Raw genomic sequence first — 20,560 nt, forward strand, 5'->3', positions numbered from 1 at the left:
CGGCTAACTGCGACTAGTTGAGGACTAGTAAAGAGTAGTTGAGTAACGGAATATCAATACTCGACCTTTAATACCTATACATGAATATCGCCCACTTTCGAAAGAAAGCACACATCATAAGGTATCCAAAAACAATCCCCAATATTTCATTCTTTCTTAACATCTTGAGATGAGATTATTGATGTTTGTATACAAAAAGAGGTTTAATTACTAGGGCAAAATTAAACTGCAAAGTGCTATTAAAATTAGGAAATGCAATCTAACCATGAAAAGTTACAAGTAGAAATACGCAACTAACTAGGGTTTGAAGTTAAAGGCTGAGGAAGGGACATGGGACCTTTTCTTGATTCATCATTATCTAATAGCCTCTGAACCCGCTTCTTGGCGCAATATTGACGATCAAAGTGCTTAACCTAAAATTCCATAAACAAAAATTATATAATATAATCACAACAACTAAAGATTCAATTGACAAAACATAAAAGCCCTAAATTATAAAATTACCCATGTAGGACGGCAATTTTTCACAAATTGATTTCTAGGTTTTGTGCATTCAACTGGATAGAGGAGACCAACAGAGGCTATTTCAGTGTGTTTCTTATCTGATTCTTTCTCTAAACAAGAATAAAATTCATCCCTTGCCTGAAACCAAAACACAATTAGTTAAACTGTTCCCCGGAAGTATTAGAAGAACCGATCAGAAAAAAGAAGATTTGGGAAAATGGTACCTTGTAGCAGGATTTTCTTGCTTCTGAGAGTACGTCGGTGAATACTTTATCAGAGGTTTCAGGCGAGTGGAGGCTTTCTCTTCCCATTTCTCTTACCGGAATTGCAGATCGGAGGTTCTTCTTTTATCCAAGAAAAAATAAGGACTTCGATATTGGTCAGACGTTCACTTTGAGAGAATTATCGGAAGTTTTAAAGAAAGGGGCCTTCCGTCAAGTGGTATTGACGCCTATACAAAATTTGACTTGGTAAATCTAGGGTGTTAACCATGGTTAGAAACTTAGAGCCTTAGAGGCATCCCAAATTGGTGGTCTCGGACGTAAATTTGTTATAAAATTCGGCTCAAGGTCTACCACAATCTTCTCCGATGATCTTACAATTCAATAGACTAGAGCCTAAAGTTGTATCCAGTCGTGACGATGGACTTCAACCACGGTACGAACCCACCGATTTTAAGTTGTGGGTTGTCTATTGATTTTAACCATATCTTTTAAATACCGGGGTGGCAATAGTGGAGAGGTCCAATAACACTTTTGACAGGTGCCTATAAAACTTTCTACCATTAGATTAGATAAATGCTAAAAATCGAGGGTCTTTTTCTTAGGGTTATTTTCAAATGGCCCATACTTTATGACTAGCTTCTCGTATAGCTCTTATTTTATCAAAAATATCCAGATGACCCCTTTTTCTGTTACAGTTAAATACTCGTTAACTCTCTGTCCTCCATCTCAACACCTCTTTCTGCCACGTAATCTCTCTCGCCACCTCATCATCTTCTCCGATAAGGTCGTCGACCGGTCAAAATTTTCGGCGACCTTCAAACATAATTTTTGTTCTCTCTCCACCTCACCTCTCTCTTCTCCGGCGAAGGTCGCCGGACGAAAAATCTTTTTTTAAAAAAATTCTCTCGTCTCTCTCTCTCTCTCTAAACACTGAAGTCTGGTTCACTAGATCTGAACCAGACCTCGAAGGTCAGAGATAATTTTTTTTATGTTTAACCGGAAAAATTTTCGGCTGGCGACCCTGGTTCACCAGATCCCAACCAGACCTCGAAGGTCAAAGATAAAAAAAAATTATTTATGTTTGAAGGTCACCGACAGAAAATTTTTCCGGTCAGCGACCTTTTCCGGAGAAGAGAGAGGTGAAGTGGAGAAAGAGAAAAAATGGGCTAGTTCCATTTTGACCCCCTAAAGATGACCAGCTCATCAAAATGGCCGCTACTAATATAACCCCCTTTTGAATTTTCTGTCAATTATTTTCTTTCAACTTTAACAGTTGACTAAATCTTTCCCTATTTACCCTTCCTTCTAAAAATTCTACCAAATTAATGTTTTCTCTCACCGGAGAAGGGTCGCCGGCGACGGTCAGAGAACACATCGCCGACGACCGATCACCAGAAATAAATAAATAAACATTTGTCTTCTTTTCCCTCTTCTTATTTCTTCATCCTTCTCTTTTTTTCTCTCTCCTCCCTCATCTTTCACTCTTATCTTTCCCAAATTTTCCCGGAAGAAGAACAAAAAACAAACACACACAACCAACACCAAATAGCGTCAGCTCAAGAAAATACCAGATCTAACACACCCATTGTTCCTCTCTCTTTCTCTCTTTAATCTCAATCTTTGGTAAAAGCCATTATTAGGTCGAGTACCACAGATAGAAGAAGAAATAAAGAGACTTTGACAGAGAAACCTTAGGATTAGATATGATATGATCGTTTTCATTTCGGTTTATTAGATCAAATTCGCTTTATATTCCAGATTGCGTGAATTTGAATCTTAGATTTGAAGGATTTATCCGTTCGATCTGAAGGAGATGTCCTTCCGAAGGAGTGTCCTTCGACCAAGGTGGCAATGCGATCAATTTGTCAGTTAGGATAACGATGACCACACGTAAAGATCATCCAGTCCGGTCCAATTAGGGGTCGTAATGCTTCGCTAGAAGCCAACTACGATCGTCGGATCAAGGAGTTGATTCGAGGCTAACATAGACCGGATCCTACAACGGGTTACACATAAGAGTGGTAACTTGATCGGAGAGATTTGACTAGACGGGAACTGGCTAAAGTTGGATGGGATTCAACTGGAAAGGCCGAAAGGGTCCGAATGGAGATTCGGGACAAGATAGAAAGGAGGCTTTTTGGGCCGGCCATGAGATGGCCGACCAGAGTAAGTGGGCCAGCCATATAAGGCCCATAGTGGGCTGCCCTGGCCGGCCACACTTAAGGGGATTATCAAAATACCCCAAAAAGGGTATTTTGGTAATTATCTTTTCTGTGACCCAGAAAATAGAAAACCTAATCTGAATGAGATTCTAATTAGGGTTTGTCTATATATTGGGTCAGTTGAGAACAGAAAAGGTGTGGATTTTTCTCTAAGGAAAATTATACAGCTCTCTCTCTCTCTGAATATACAGCTATTGGAGAGAGAGGAATATAGAGAAAAAGTTCCCATTCTATCAATCTAGTCAAGAAGAAGAGTTCTTCTCAACCTTCTACTAAGTCCTAGCAGTCTGAAAGGAAGGGAGATCAAGTCTATTCACTCGGTGTCTCAAGTAGAGGAGCTACAGTTGGAGTTCTCGATCTTTGCATGCGATTGGAATGGTTCGAGGGAAAAACGCGTTAAGGTATTTATCCCTCTCTAGTTCATTGATTAGTTTATGCATATAGTTCCTGGGCAATCTAGTGTTAAACATGAGATGTTTGAGATTCCGCTTACAACACTAGGTAGTGTATAGGATACACAAAACCCTAAAAGATTTGCGAGGAAAAACGATAATGATTTGTTTGATCTTCGATTTTTTACCTCATCGTGAATCAATCAAATTTCCTGGTGATCCCGTCACACGATTTAATTTCCTCACAAGATTTGATTAAAAATCAAAACCATAAAGGTACGGCTAATGATCCAATGTATCTTGTTGATCATATGGAACCATTTTAATTGTTTCTCTCTCTCCGAAAGTATTTAATCAAGAGCTAATTTTGATGATCTTTGTTTGTCTGGGTTTGAGTTCTTACCTATCTTGCTGAGATGATTAATGTAAAGGTTAAAGCAGTTCAGATATTTACGTATTCTCTGTACAGTGGTGATTTGTTGTACTCTGTATGAGACTAATTTGTGCATTATTGCATCCCTTATAATGAGTACCTTTTGTAACGGGGACATGTCGTTACAACTGTTTTGCCACCAGCGCCAACCCTGCCGCCATTATTTCAGTTTTTGTAACGGCGTTTAAAAATAAAGGCCGGTATAAAACCCCAATAATAGGTGAAGGAGCTGGAGCCAATTTTTTTGGGTTAGTTGTAACGGTGTTATTGAGGCGGGCCGTTATGATTGGTCTTGTTGTAACGGCTTCCGAGACAGCCGTTACAAATAAGTCGTTACAGAAACTCCGGAATTCTGTAGTGCCTCTTTTGATTTCGTACCCGTTTCACTCTAAAACTACTATTATCTCTCTCTAGTTCACTCCATTTTCTGACTGCTATGATGATGAAAAAAAGCAGGGCATATACATGGAGAGTAGTTTTGGAACTCAAATATCCCTTTTGTATTTTAGATCTTGATTGGTTAATTGATGTTCCTTAGGTTTGTGATTGAACTAAAGTATGATCCTTTTAAGTTCATTAATAAATCCTTGATATCTGGGTATTTCTCAATTAGGAGTTAATCCACTGATTGCATCTACTGAAATTTCATAGAGTGAAAAAGAAAGTGAGAGTGAAGGAAGAAGAGAGAAAGATGAGGGAGGAGAGAGAGAAAAAAAAGAGAAGGATGAAGAAATAAGAAGAGGGAAGAAGAAGAAAAAATGTTCATTTATTTCTGGTGATGGGTCGCCGACGATGTGTTCTCCAGTCGGTGCCGGCAATCCTTCCTGTGAGAGAAAACATTAAGACGGTAGAATTTTTAGAAGGAAGGGTAAATAGGGAAAGATTCAGTCAAGTGTTAAAGTTGACTGAAATTAACTGACAAAAAACTCGAAAGGGGGTCATATAAGAAGTTGGTCATCTTTAGGGTGTTATTTTTGTGAGTTGGTCATCTTTAGGGGTCCTCAATGGAATTAACCCAAAACAATTTAAGTATGAAGGTCGTCGGAAATTTTGATCGGCCGACGACCTTATCGGAGAAGATGATGAGGTGGTGAAAAAAGGGACCCATCTGGGTATTTTTGACGGTAACGAGCATTTAACGATAACGAAAAAAAGGGACCCATCTGGGCTATTTTTGACGTGGCAGAGAGAGCTTATAAGATGGAGGAGAGAGAGTTAACGAGCATTTAACGGTACGAAAAAAGGGACCCATCTGGGTACTTTTTATAAAGTAAGGGGCTACGCGGGAAGCTGGTCAAAAAGTAGGGGGCCTTTTTGGAAATAACTTTTTTTCTTATTGTGAAAATATTTGGATGTGAAATTTGAGACGTAGTGTTTGTTAGGGTTATGGCAGAGGAAGCATCGAAAGGTGCCTCCCAAAGAGATTTAACCATGGTCAAACCTCGACAACTATAGGTGCCTCCCTTCGGATGTACCAGTTCGAGGCTCAAAGCATGGTCTCGGTATGGCCTAGTCTGAGCCCAAAACCAAGGTCTAGGACAAGTTTCCTCCCACCTTAACTAGGGTTTTGCTTTTTGGGTTTGAAAAGGAATTCTAGGATTTTTTATGCTTTGAAGAGGATTTCTAGAGTGGATTTTTAGGGTTTTGTATGCTTTCAAAGTTTTATAAAGAATTTCTAAGGTGTGTTTATTTCAAGGTTTTGAAGAAGATTTCTAGGATTTCTGGAGTGGGTTTCATATTTCTTGTTGATTTTTATTCCTTGAGTTTGATCATTGACGAAAATATCTTGTTAACTGAATAAGAAATGAAAAAGAAGATACAAAGTCAAAGATTTCTACAAAATCCCTAACATGGTAGTAAGGGTTCTCATTCTCATCCCCAAGGAAAAGATAGAGCATTTGGATAGTTCCCGGTATTAACTCGAAGTGAGTTGTGGTGTGGGGTAACTGTATGAATGATGGCTGACACGTTCTAGTAGGATGCATGTAATCCCTGAGTGTCATAGACTGATTTCCACCCACGGCTTTGTTCAGATTTTCACCCATTGTGTCACTAAAAGAGAGATTCGCTAAAAGAGTACTTAGATGTGTTTCTTTATTGATGAGTCAACCTCTCTTATCACGATAGCTATCGGACATAAACTATAGTCCAATGACCAAGAATACTTTCGGACAAATTTTATTTTTTTTCGTTTTTTTCAAAACCAATGAATCATTACCATTATCCTATAGAAATTACAATCACAATCAAGCTGACAACTCTTATTTCGTAACAAAACATGAACTATGATTATTATAAGGGTTACTCCGACACAGTGCAACAGTCAAGTAATTCTCCAGGAGACAGTGATCAGTTATGAGAGATGTGACAACCGTCCTACCTTTGGCAACGTTTCCTCTTATCGGGGCGACCTTTGAAAGGAATTGTATGCCCGACAAGTTCCCTCTGAGAATGCCCAAATAATAACCGAGTCCTATAGTTGTTTGCAGAGATCCCATGAGCTCGATATCTTAAAGGAAAAAAAAAACAGTTTTTAGTTTAAATGAGGCTTAGGACCGCGTATGTTGTTTCCTAATGGTTTATCCCATTTAATATAGGTTGCTGATTTTGGGAAGAAAGAAAAGTATCCGGGGCGATAAGTTTTGGGTGGAAACAAATTTTGTTTGTTTCCTCCAAACATCACCCTTAGGTATTTTTTAATTTTTTCTTCTTTCCCTCTCACCTCCACTAGAACTCCGGCGACCTCTACCGTATTTTGGCGACCTCCACCATTAATGTCGGCGACCACCATGACAAATCCGGTTGGACCTTTTCTATCTTTTCTTCTCTATTTTTTCTTCACTCTCTCAACTCTTATCCTCTCTCCCTTTCTCACTAAATCCCGACGAAGGGGAGATCCCCTTCGCCGAGAACCTGTCTGGTTTTCCAGACGAGATGGCTCGTCTGGATCTGATGGAACCAGATCCAGACGCCTTCGTCAAGTTTCTAGACGGATGAACCTACCTTCGTCTGGAAACCAGACAAAGGGTTCCGTCGAAGGGGTTTTCTCCTTCGCTGGAACTTAGACATTGAAATAGAGAAGAAAATAGGGGATGAAAGAAGAAAGAGAGGAAAAAAGAAGAGACAGGAGAAGAGAAGAGAGATGAGAAGAGAGGGGAGGGTTCTCCCCTTGCCGGCGGTTTATGCCAGCGACTTGATGGGTGTGTTTGGTTGGTTTTTTTTTGGTTTTCAATCTTTTTCCCAAGATATTTTCTTTCTTCCCCAAATCAGCTGCTGGAAAATCGTAAAACTGGCCGGTCCCACTCCTTTTCTCAACCAAACTTTGTAAAATAATGTGTGGTGGCTATCACGTGGGGAAGTAACTTAATTGGAGAATCACATGTTATTTCACAACTGGAGTGTAATTCATGTTTCACCATATTTCCATAATTTTACCTAAGCCCCTGTAATAGTATATGGAATTGCTAAACACCCTTCGAACTAGTTATTCCTAGAAAAATAGGTTAACTTAATTAGTGTTAACAAAAAATTGATGACCAATTGATGTAAATTGACGACACGTAATTAAGTCCTAACAAACTCATCAGTCACACAAAGAGAAAGTAGTTAAAGAGAAAATGGAAAAATATTTCTAGAGAAGGAAAGAAAATGTTAACAAAGAAAGAAATTAATCTATTATATAAAACAGAAGGGAAAACGATGACTGGGACAAACATCCTTTTTTAATAAAGGATATTGTCTAGGAGCCCTTCTCAAAATTTAAAATATAGTCATTCGTAGAAATAAAATTACCTTTTTAAAAAACAATAATCGTTTCCTTAGAAATAAAATAACTAATTTAAGAAAAATGAAACAAAATAATTTCAAGAGTTAAAAAAAGAAATTAAAATCTTTCTCCCTCAATAAAATAATAACTAATTTAAGAGAAAAGAAACAAAAAAATAATACAAAAATATAATAACTAATAAAAATCCCCCTCTCTCAATAAAATATAACAATAAATTCCGTAACATTTGATTGATACAAGTGTCCGTGCCCTAGGGCACGGGATATACCCTAGTAATATTAAAGAGAAAAAGATTTTAATGGTTAAAAATTTTTGCAAAAGTTATTCATGTGGGTGGCGAAAAATTTTAAATTTTAGATAAGACATTAAATTAATATATTATGATTTAAGTAGGCATAATATCTATTCATGACAGAAAAGTTTTCTATTTTAAATTTTTTATTCAAAAGTGCCACTTCAAAGAGAATTCTACCTTTATCATTGCTCTGCCTCTGCATATCCGTTGATGTGATATAATTACGGTTTAGAACGTGCATAATTATTTTGGGACAATGCCTAAACGTTTTTTTTTTTTTTTTGTTGAACTGCCTAAACGTTTTCAATATGTAAAAAGAAAACAAAAAGATTTGTGAATAATACATTTGAAATGCTTGTGTCCATTAAATACTTATCATCATGAATAATACATTTGAAGATTTGTGAATAATAATGGCGGTCCAAATCAACAGGACAGAGTTGTGATTTCTTGTGACGCGAAATACATTTGAAATGCTTGTGTCCATTAAATACTTATCATCATGTAACAAGAAAACAAAATGATTCGCAAATAATAATGATGATGGTACAAATCAACAACGGGACAAAGTTGAGTTTTCGTGTGATGTGAAACACATTCAAAATGTTTATGACCAATAAATACTTATCTTTGCCATAGAAATATCGAAGCAGCAGTACGAACCACGGGGTAGCTAGGGGAGGTGCTAAAGACCCCACCATCATTTCGGTACACATCAAATTTACGTGACTCTTTAAAATTAAGTTGGAAGCTCGAATTTTCTTATTAACCTAGGCAGTCACTATCATACATCTTGAGTCGTGATCTTGTTGTTATTAGGGGTGTACACGAGCCGAGCTCTTAACGAGCTGCTCGAGCTCGGCTCGACTATTGCTCGTGCTCGACTCAAATATTAACGAGCCCGAGCTTAACACGAGCTCAAAATCAAGCTCGTTTACATAAACGAGCCGAACTTGAACATTCTTTAGTGTATCACGAGCTACTCGTGAACAGCTCGTTTAACATACTCTTATAGTAGTATAGTACATAATTACGTATTAGTATTGAAACTTGTACATGAAATATCAACCATTAAAAAATTATTGAAAAATGAATCATTATTATTGTATGTGACAAATGATCATTGAAGTATTTTGATGATTTAGAATGTTTTAATTTGAAGTATTTTCATAAACGAGCTTAAAACAATGCGAGCCCGAGCTCGAGCTCGAGCTCTTTCAAACTTATACAAACCGAGCTTGAACAAGTGGACAATTACTCGAACGAGCTCGAGCTCGACAGTCAAATACACGAACAGAGCTTGAACATCTTACTACTCGGCTCGGCTCGACTCGAGTACACCCCTAGTTGTTATCAATTTATGCATGGGCAGATATTTTGGAAACTTGGTTCATAATGTGCCATCAGTAATTGTGAGTTTTTTGTTTACCAGTGGGGGCACTCACAATTTTTTGCATTGGAATGTTATCTCACTGCATAAAGCAAAACGTAAATAAATCTGTCTTTCACTATTTAATTTCATGTAACTTAGTTTGTGTTGCGTAAAAATCAAACATGTTCCCACACATATCTACACCTTCACCATATAACTAACATATTAGTATCTATTTGTGTATTTGCACGAAGAAAAACAAGAGTTCAAAAAAAAAAAAAAATTGTTACTAACTTTTTAACAAGTTTGGAACTTGTTTAAATTATAGTATGTTTTTATAACTACCATAAATTTCTCTTTCTCTCCTTCTATTGTTTGTGTTTCATTATTTCCATATCTTGGTCTCTAATACTTCAATGCTAATGAACTTCCATCAATATAAATTATTTTTCTCAACACAATAAAGTTAAGAGGCCAAGGGTGGATAATCCAAAATAAAACCAGAAAAGGGATTTAGACCCAATCTTTAAAAAAGATGGGATTTAGTACTTCCAATGTTTTACCCATAAAAACTTCATTTGTTTTTGGTAAATCCTTTATTATCCCGCCATTGACAATTTCTTACCACTATTAAAAACTTGCAAAATAAAATAATGGGCGAGTTTCTGGGGTTAGAACTCAGATTCTCTTCCATTATATGTTTGAGGTTGGTCTTAATAATGCAAGATGTGGATGTGAGGAAATATTTTAGTTGTAGGAATGGTTAAAGAAGATTATGACATTTAGTTGTGTGTGTGTGTGTGTTTTTTTGAAGTTTAGTGCATTAATTTGGTTTATAATCCTTATGTTAATGTTTGAGGCCTTACAGTTGTGTCCCTTTTTGTCCATATACTAGCCAACAAAATTTTTTTATGTCCATTCAAATCGTATTAGAAACATGTGATTAGGTCCAGTACCACTGGATGTAGTGGTTGAACACTTACTCTGCATATCAGATATTCAAGTTCGGTTCTCATGGAACTGGAAATCCAAAATGAGTATAAATAAATAAGATAAAAATATAAATAATGGGCTTTCATGCCCATAAGATAGCCTTAAGACTTTTATATGTACCTTAAGATCCAAGATGTCTTTGAGATGGTAGTAGGTGAACTTATTAAGTTCACGATATGATATATTCTTAATGTATGAGTGTCATGTGATGACGTAGTGACTCTAGAGTCCATATAAAAGAAACATGCGATCGTTAAAGTTGGGCCGAGATTGTACGTTTAACTGTTTAAGTGGTCCATCCTGTGGGATAGGACGACGGTGGAATAAGTTTTCTAGTCCAGCCATCTGTGTATATATATCACTACATCAGATGGGAATGAATCAATAGTTGCCCAAAGTGGGAAGTCAATAATGGCCTCAACAAATGTGTTCTGTTTTCAAAACTCTCAGCTTTTCTTATTCCATAGTCTGAAACTAAATCATATTTCAGGTGCCAATGGCCCAAATATTACGCGTGGGAAGACTTTGCAGCCAAACATCCGATGCGTTCATTGCCCACGGCAAACTAAAGTCGTCATGCCAGAAACTGATCAAAGAAGATCTGCTAATTATAAACCAAACATTTGGAAAGATGATTTTGTCAATTCTTCACAAAAGGTTTACCATAAGGTGAGTAGTCGGATTTCAATTTTACAAATTTTCTATTTCCTTGGTGAGAACTAAGAGCTCATTCCAACATAAAAGAGAATTACGTTTGCCTTGGTATACTCGTGTAATCGTGTTTGGTGTATTGCATCTTCGAATGTTGGGATTCTTGTCAGACATGAGACACCTACTTATACTTAAGTGGGTAATAAGCATATAAGTGTGTCAAGATAATAAAATATCGGTTTAAATATGTTTGGATATCAAAGTTTTTCTGTATACGGTTTAACAACAACGTTTTGTCATTCTTTTTAAGAATCTTTATTGAACTTAAAATTTCAATGGATTTTTGAGCTAGGGGTCCAAAAAGTGGGGGGTAAACCCAAAAAAATCCACTCTTGTCCAAAAATTAGTTGCAGGTCCAAATGTCAGTTTTTTTTTTTTATTCCCCTCTTGCCCTTGGACGGGACATGCTGACGTTTCCCTGAAAAAAAAATGTCTGGTAAATAAAATAATTTACCAGTATACGAAAAATTCAAAGTTTCAAAATTTTTTGAAAATTTGAAAACGAAATTTCAAATTCCCGCCCAGCAAACCATCTCTTCCCGGTAAATAAATAATTTCCCTTACACAAAAAATTCCAATTTTGAAATTTTTTTGAAATTTTCAAACGAAATCTTTTTTTCGAAATTTTTAAACGAAATTTCAAATTCCCGGGCAAATTTTGAAATTTTTTTGAAAATTTTAAATTCCCGCCCAGCAAAAGTGTCTAGTACAGAAAAAAATTTCCAGTAAATAAAATAATTTCCCGGTCTCAAATTTTTTTTTTCGAAGTTTTGAAATTTTCAAACGAAATTTCAAATTCCCGCCCAAAATTTCAAAATTTTTTGAAAATTTTAAATTTCCGGACAAATTTTGAAATTTTTTTGAAAATTAATTCCCGCCCAGCAAAAGTGTCTAGTACAGAAAAAAATTTCCAGTAAATAAAATAATTTCCCGGTCACAATTTTTTTTTTTTGAAGTTTTGAAATTTTCAAACGAAATTTCAAATTCCCGCCCAAATTTTCAAATTTTTTTACCAGTAAATAAAATAATTTTCAGAAAAAAAAATCGTTTCCCGAGAATTTTCGATGGCAATTTTGTAATTTTCGATGGCATGAACGGTAAATACTTTATTTTCTAAGGACCCTTTACGTAATTTTGACCCCGAAACTGACACATTGGACCTCCCTTTCATTTTTAGGCAACTTTGGGTGAAATTTTCATTTTGGCCCCCTTTTTGGACCAATGGCTCAATCCCTCAATTTCAATACCTAGAATTTTGAGCATAAAATTTCATCTCTCATTATTGAACTTAAATAAAGTAAGAAACAAATTCTTTTTAAGAATCTTTACATCTGGATAAAATTAAAACAAAACTGCCATGAAACAACCCTAAGTAGGCCGTGACATATCATCTAATAAACGTACTAATACGTTATTTACATCAATAAATTACGTAAGATAATTCAAGAGAGTAAATTGCAATCCCCAAACCCACCACCTATTGGATCTTGGAGGAGGTCCACATCAGTTGGACAAAAGGTACATGTACAATGCCAAAAATTATTTGAATTTATACACCTGCCAGATTATTCAGATGATGAGGACAAAATATACAAAACTAGAAAAATGTAGGTTTACCTGATTTTCTTGAAGAGGACCACCATTTTTTGGAGAGGACCACCAGGTTTTGGCTGGAAGCATTTACCACATAGAAAAGAAGGTTTTTACAAAAGCACACATTCTTCTTAAACATCTATAATCTATTCAATTATATTCTATGAGAGTGTGTGTTAGTTTGTGATTGAGACAAGAAAGAGATAGAGATTGAGAATGAGTGTGCAAGAGATAGAGTAAAAGATTGAGTCAGATCAGAAGGGATGGTTTGACAAGGTCTTTGGGAAATTTTTTGAGATTAGGGTGGTGGTTTTTAGGGCTACAGGAGATTTGAGATGTGGGAGGTTTGGGTTAGAGAAGGAAATTGGAGATGGTGATGTTTAGAGTAAGAGTATTCTCACATGCATCCTCACGTGTAGCGTTCTTTGAGTTAACATATATTTTTTTTTTTGCGACGTAGAGTACGTGTTGCTTTTAAATCTATAATGTATGGGCCTAATTCTAATGAAGTTTTGGGCGCATCGATTTTGGCAGTTTCAGTTGTTTGTGCTTAATTTATGCCACATCGATCGATTTCTTCCATGAGTTTCTCGTCCATATCCTCTACATTACTAGCATAGGATTGCACTTCCCACTTTACAAAACAACAAAGAATAATGTTGCTTTACATGTGCCTGATAGTCAATATTATTGATGGCCTACCATATGTATGTATGTATATATGTATATTATGCAGGAAGAATTATCCATACCGCGAAAAGAAAAGCTTAAGGAAGCCGTGAAAAATTTGCTTCTAGATAGTGGGGATATAGTCGCTCGACTAGAGGTGATCGACAACATCGAAAGGCTTGGTTTAGCATATCTATTTAAAAAGGAGATCAAAGAAGCCCTAGAATCAATGGTTTTTGCAATGAACAGCAGTACAACTCAAGGAGAGAGAGATGATGAAGATAATCTACATGCTACTGCTCTAGGGTTTAGACTCTTAAGGCAACATGGTTATGGGGTATCCCAAGGTAATTTTAAAGACGCCTACGTAAAGTGTTATTGACATCCTTTTTCCTCACAGTCCCCCTTTTTCTACGAGATGATGTGGCAATTCTCTTTTGAAAGTTTGACTGAATCCTGACTCTTAAAACATGAAAAGCTCATAAAGAGAACGATCCAGATTCAGTCAAACTTCAAAAGGAATCTTGCCACGTCATTTCCGCAAAATATTTGTCAATTTTTTTTGTGAACGTAGCATCTCCGTTGAAGAGGGCGCCAATAACACTTTAAAGGGGTGCCTTTCAAACTACCCTTGAAACTGTAAGTTCCAAACTATGAACATTAACATGTTATTAGTTTTATGCAGATATATTCAAAGATTTCATGGACCAAGAAGGTAATTTCAAGGAAAGCCACCAAAAACATGTTAAAGGAATGTTGAGTTTGTTTGAGGCTTCATATCTAGCTTTAGAAGGTGAAAGTATTTTACATGAAGCTAAGTCCTTCACCAGTAAAATCTGGAAAGCAAAATGCGAAAGCAACACGGCTAACCTACCATACGTAGATGGACAAGCCAACTACTCATTGGGACTTCCATTGCACTTGATACCGCCACGACTACAAGCAAGATTATATATTGACCAATACAAAAAAACTAAGGATGCAAATCAAAAGTTACTCGAACTAGCTATATTGGATTTCAACTTGGCGCAAGAAATTCATAAAGAAGACCTCTCAGAAACATGGAGGTAAGGCTCATGAAAACATTTCCAAATATAAGCTAGTGAAAATATTCGAGGCTAATGAATACAAATAAAATGCATTTGTTTTAGGTGGTGGGAAGATCTAGGCTTGGCGAGCAAGTTAGGATTTTCAAGAGACAGAATAGTGGAAAGCTTCTTCTTCTCCATGGGCGTTGCATCCGAACCTCAATTCAGATACTGCAGAAAGGAGCTTACAAAAATCGCTTGTTTAATAATGACAATCGATGACGTTTATGATATATATGGTACTTTAGATGAGCTAGAGCTCTTTACTGATGCAATTCAAAGGTATAATTTGTTTTCCAACCTTACATCAGAAAGGAAATGCTCTTCGAATTATATGAAGGAGTTGCTATCGTAAAATCATACGTCTAATAATAATCCGATTGTACAGGTGGGAGATTGATGCAATTTCACAACTTCCACACTATATGAAACTGTGTTATTTAACTCTGTACAACACTGTGAATCAACTAGCTTATGACACTCTAAAGGATAAGAATTTCGATATCTTCCCATACCTCAAGAAATTAGTATGTAACTACTAACCATTATAATCTATTAATAATTTGTGATAAATTTCATTCAATTTTACAATTTCGTTACGATTAATTTTTTCAACTGGCATGAAATTTAGTGGGCAGATCTTTGCAAAGCATTTTTGGTGGAAGCAAAGTGGTATCATAGTGGATACATACCAACACTTCAAGAGTACCTTGATAATGCATTGGTTTCAGCTGGAGGGCCACTCTTCCTATTTCATGTGAATTTACTTCAGACAAATGATATCAAAACAGAAGAATTGAAGAAATGTTTATTGTTCGATGAAAAAACAACGAATCTCATTCACTGGTCATCACTTATTCTTCGACTTACGGATGACTTAGCAACTTCCACGGTACGTATTAATCATTATTTAAGTTGGATATATAGATTATGAATTTTGTATTTTTAATAATTTTTCTTAATTTGCACAAAGGCTGAAATCGAAAGAGGCGATGTTCCAAAATCAATCCAGTGTTATATGCATGAAACTTGTGTTTCAGAAGAAGTTGCGCGCAAGTATATAAAACAATTGCTCGACGTAACATGGGTTAATATTAATCAAGAGCTACTTTGTAACAATGGTTCCACCAGAGGCTTTTCAGAACAATTTGTTCTCTCAGCGGTGAACTTTGCTCGAATGTCTGAATGTATTTTTTACTACGGAGATGGAATAGGTGTTCAAGATCGTGAAACAAAATCACAAGTCTTATCTTTGTTAGTCGAACCAGTGGTTCTTTAACTTCACAAAATAATTTAGAGCATAAAATTCTTATTGTATAACATAATTTCGAAGTGTAATAGGAATGATAATACCTGCGGACTCTAGAATAGTCCCACATAGTTTGGCAAGCTCGGTCGGTTAGACCATTTAGTGTGAATTTGGATGTTTTCTAGTTCACTCCAATCCAATCACTTTAGATTTCCCTTATTGTTTATGTTTCTAATTTATGTTTATCTCTAGATTCTCTTATTATATTGGTAAACTCTCTAATTTATATTAATAAAGATGATAAAGAGTTAATAACTCATTTAGTTTCATAATCTTGATTTTTTTTTCTTTCAATTAACCTTCTCTACAAATTTGAGTGTGGTTTATTAAAAAATAGTCTTTTGGCGATTCTTACGGATAGTGTTGCTCCTTTCTTCTTGGTATATCGGTTGTGGAGGGTTCATCAACCTCGGTTATGTCGACTAATTCCTCCGCATCTTCAACTAACTTATCTTTTTCACATTTTTAGTTTGAAGCTTGATTAATGATGGGGCTACAGATCTTTACCCTGATTATATTATTTGGAAGAGGACATATCTGTAAATGTATATAAGTGAAAATGGTGTATTTGTTATTTTCTCTTTTGTCTTGAATAGTATTGTAATTGTACATCACTCTTCTATAAATACAATACCAATGCCCTACATTTAGGGCATCCTGATTCTCTCAATTACATGGTATCAGAGCCGCCAATCCCAAAGAAAATTCTTTTGGGTCCTTGTGCCTCTTGTCTTCATCTTTCTCTTCTTCTTCTTCTTCTTCATTTTTCTTCTATCTAACCTTTTTTTTTCAATGGCTGCTTCCTCTAATCCTCTCTCTTCTCCTACTCTCATTTCTTCTCCTTCTTCATCTCCAACTACCTCTGTTCCTACCCTTCCATCTCTCACAAACTTTGCCAATCTGGTATCTATTCGTCTTGATAATACAAATTATCTTCTCTGGAAGAGCCAGTTACTTCCTATCCTTCATTCTCAGGATCTTTTCAAGTTTATCAATCACACATTTCCACCTCCACCTGAGTTTTTGACAACCTCCTCTGATAACTCTTCCTCCTCTGTCCCAAATCCAGACTATATCTACTGGTATCGAGTAGATCAAATGTTGTTGTCTTGGTTAAATGCCACTCTCACTGAGCCTATTCTTGCTCAAGTTCTAGGTCTCACTTCCTCTCAGGCTGTCTGGGAATCACTCGAAAGAACCTTCTCTTCTTTTAACTCTGCTAGATTACTCAATCTTAAACTTCAGCTTCAGACTTCTAAGAAGGGCTCACTCTCCATTTCTGAATATCTTCTTCGTCTCAAAAGCTTAACAGACTCTCTAGCTGCCATTGGACACACAGTGTCTGATGATGAACTTGTTCTCATCATCCTTTCTGGACTTGGACCAGATTATGAAAGCTTTGTCACCTCTATTACTACTCGATCACTTCCTCCCACTTACTCTGAGCTTCACTCTCAGCTCCTCACTCATGAGTTTCGTCAACAACTCCTTCAAACTCAATCCTCTCCCCCAACTGCTCTGTTTTCACAAGCTCAACCTTCTCGAAACTCTACTTTTGTTCACAGAGGCCCTCGAGGTCGTCATTATGGTCGTGGTGGAGGTAGATCTTCAGCTCGAGGTTCTTACTCGACTCGAGCTAGTAACTATCAAGAAAACTCATCCTCTGTTTTAGGAAAACCACCTAATCAACCTCAGATTATATGTCAATATTGTGGAAAAGTAGGGCACACTGCTCGTCGTTGTTACCAACTCACTCGACCAAATGAACTTGCTCAATCCTTTGCTGCTCTTGGTATTGATTCAATGTCACCTGATCCTCACTGGTATTTGGATTCTGGGGCTACTTCTCACATTGCCTCTGATACTGCTTCCATTGTCTCTCGATCAAATGCATCTGTTCCTGATCAAGTCATTGTTGGAAATGGCAACTCTGCTTCAGTCTCGGGTGTTGGTAACTGTCGCTTAAACTCCTCTTTCATCTTAAAAATGTTTTAATAGTACCTTCTTTCCAAAAGAATTTAATCTCTATTTCTCATCTCCTACGAGATTTTGATTATGTTGTTCTTTTCCATCGAAATGGATTCTTTGTCCAGGATCTTCCAACAGGGAGGAAGCTACTCGCAGGCACGATTAAGGATGGTCTTTTTCGGCTATCCTCTCCACCTGCTCCTCCTACTTCAATATCACTCTTCTCTCAATCAATGTCATCTGGCATTCGAGCTTCACCTGATGTCTGGCACAGTCGCCTAGCTTATGTTCACCTGCAGAATTTAAATTACCTAATTAAGCATGATGTATTACCTTTATCTACCAATGTAATGAACAAATCTAAATGCATCATTTGCTTATCTTCTAAACACCATCTTCTTCCTTTTAAGTCTGTTACTCATCATTCCAATCAACTAAATGAGATTATTCACACTGATGTGTGGGGGCCTTCACCCATCTCCTATGTTTCTGGCTATCGATATGTATTACTCTTTATTGATGATTTCACAAGATATACATGGATTTATTTCATGAAACAAAAATCAGAGGTTAACTCTATTTTTCAAACATTCAAAGCTTTAGTTGAAAAACAATTTTCTAAACCTATCAAAATTCTACAGTCAGATGGAAGGGGTGAATACATAAGCTCGGAGTTATCTAATTTCTTAAAGATTCATGGCATTGTTCACAGAAAATCCTGCCCACACACTCCCCAACAAAATGGAGTGGCTGAGCGTAAAATTCGCCATCTTGTCGAACATCCCTCTGTCTTCTTCATCAGGCCTCTGTTCCAAAACAGTACTGGCCTGAAGCATTTCAAGCCGCAACCTTCACCATTAATCGATTACCTTCTTCTACTCTTCATGGTCAGACCCCCTTTTTCAAATTATTCAATCAAAATCCAGATTATACCATATTTCGAATCTTTGGGTGTCGATGTTTCCCACTTCTCACTCCCTATCGGACAAATAAACTTGATAACAAAACCACACCATGTGTGTTTCTTAGTTACAGTTCTGATTATAAGGGGTATAGATGCCTTGATGAGAAATCAAATAGGGTTTACATTTCTCGAAATGTTATTTTTGACGAAGCTTCATTTCCATTCAACCATTCTTCTCAATTGTCTTCTTCTTCACCAAACCCTAACCCTAATTTTTCCCCCATTTTACTAGAAAGGACGGTGGAAAATCCACCTCAACCACCCACTACTAGACCACCTGTTTCTTTTGACCACTTTCCAGACACGCTGTCCCCTTCTCGCTCCTCTTCATCTCACCGTCCATTTCAAATTGACATGGTACAATCTCGAATGCCAGCACGATTGAGCGTTTCCACCACTCTGCCAACTCATTCCGTACCTGCACAGCTGTCTCAAGGATCAGCTACTGTGGTCCCACCACCTAACGAGTTGTTCTCTAACCCACCTTTATCCCGTATCTCTGAATGTCCTTCGTCCCCAAATGTTCCTTCTACTGAAACCCTAATTGCTCCAATTCCTTCTTCTATGACCTCTCAATCTGTCCCTTCTATTCATCCAATGATCACAAGAAGTCGAGATGACACAAGGAAACCAAAGATTTTTCTAACCACTAATGATTTTACTGAGTCTTTGCAGGAACCCCAATCTTTTTCTCAAGCCTCTAAGCATTCTCACTGGTGCACGGCAATGGAAGAGGAACTTCACGCTCTTAAGAAAAATAATACATGGTCGCTAGTCCCTCATCAATCCAATATGAATCTTGTGGATAATAAGTGGATCTATCGAATTAAACAACGACCCGATGGTTCAATTCTTCGCTACAAGGCTCGATTGGTTGCTCGTGGCTACACTCAGCAACAAGGAATTGATTATGCAGAAATGTTTAGTCCAGTGGTCCGACCTGAGACAATAAGAACAATTCTCTCTTTAGCTGTTAGTAAGAACTGGTCAATTAGACAATTGGACGTCAAGAATGCTTTTCTAAATGGGGATCTTCAGGAATCAGTGTTCATGGTGCAACCAAAGGGTTTTATTGATCCAAACTATCCAGATCATGTATGCAAGCTCAATAAGGCAATATATGGCCTTAAACAAGCCCCTAGGTCTTGGCACCAGCGGTTTAGTGACTGTCTTCTACATCTCAAGTTTCGCCAGTCCATTGCTGATCCATCCATGTTCTATCTCCAAACATCTAACAGCTTAATTATACTTTTGTTATACATCGATGACATTATTGTAACAGGTTCTTCCTTCTCTGATCTTCAAGGATTCATCTCAACCCTCAAATCAAGTTTTGACATGACAGACATGGGTGACCTCAGCTACTTTTTGGGTATGGAAGCTTTCAGGGATTCAACCTCTCTAGCTCTCACACAAAGAAAATATACATTAGATTTATTGCATCGCTTTGGTCTTCTTGAATCCAAACCAGTGCACACACCAGTAATCAATGGCACAAAACTTTCAAAGTCGGATGAAGTTCCTTTATCAGATCCTCAAATCTTTCGAAGTCTAGTAGGGGCATTACAGTACCTCACCCTCACAAGACCTGATATAACTTATAGTGTTAATCAGGATTCAAAATTTATGCATACTCCTACTACAACTCACTTGATTGCAGCCAAAAGAATACTTCATTACCTCTAAGGTACATTATCGAATGGTCTCTGTTTTCATCAAGCCTCAAAACTACAAATAATTGGCTACTCAAACGCAGATTGGGCAGGCTCGCCAGATGATAGAAGATCAACTACAGGTTCATGTGTGTTTCTAGGACCAAATCTCATTCTTTGGAGTTCAAAAACTCAACCAACAGTTGCTAGATCATCAACTGAGGCAGAGTACAGAGCAGTGGCATATACAAGTGCTGAAATTTGATGGTTACAAAACTTGCTAACTGAATTGGGTATTACTTCATCTTCTCCTCCAATTGTTTACTGTGATAATATAAGTGCGACGTATCTAACTGTGAATCCAATTCTTCATTCAAGAACTAA

At 36.9% G+C, this 20,560-nt stretch overlaps 2 protein-coding genes across 2 annotated transcripts; one reads left to right on the plus strand and one right to left on the minus strand.

Moving 5' to 3' along the window:
• Positions 1–122: 122 nt before the first annotated feature.
• LOC147539536 (Cytochrome c oxidase, subunit Vib family protein) lies at positions 123–1,192 on the minus strand. The gene is made up of 3 exons (XM_086643402.1): positions 729–1,192; positions 505–642; positions 123–413 (listed from the first exon to the last, which is right to left on the minus strand). The coding sequence occupies exons 1-3, from the start codon at positions 813–815 to the stop codon at positions 294–296; spliced, it is 345 nt and encodes a 114-aa protein (XP_086499528.1). The 5' UTR covers positions 816–1,192; the 3' UTR covers positions 123–293.
• A 9,288-nt stretch (positions 1,193–10,480) lies between these two features.
• LOC147539537 (terpene synthase 10-like) lies at positions 10,481–15,861 on the plus strand. Its single transcript, XM_086639620.1, has 7 exons — positions 10,481–10,891; positions 13,263–13,542; positions 13,881–14,262; positions 14,347–14,565; positions 14,672–14,810; positions 14,915–15,175; positions 15,257–15,861. Exons 1-7 carry the CDS (start codon positions 10,634–10,636, stop codon positions 15,560–15,562), a joined length of 1,845 nt encoding a protein of 614 aa, XP_086495746.1. The 5' UTR covers positions 10,481–10,633; the 3' UTR covers positions 15,563–15,861.
• The last annotated feature ends 4,699 nt before the right edge of the window (positions 15,862–20,560 follow it).

This window comes from Eschscholzia californica, unplaced genomic scaffold (genome assembly GCF_041429995.1).
Source record: "Eschscholzia californica isolate CP2 unplaced genomic scaffold, dmEscCali1.0.p SCAF_5, whole genome shotgun sequence".
NCBI classification, from domain to species: domain Eukaryota; kingdom Viridiplantae; phylum Streptophyta; class Magnoliopsida; order Ranunculales; family Papaveraceae; genus Eschscholzia; species Eschscholzia californica.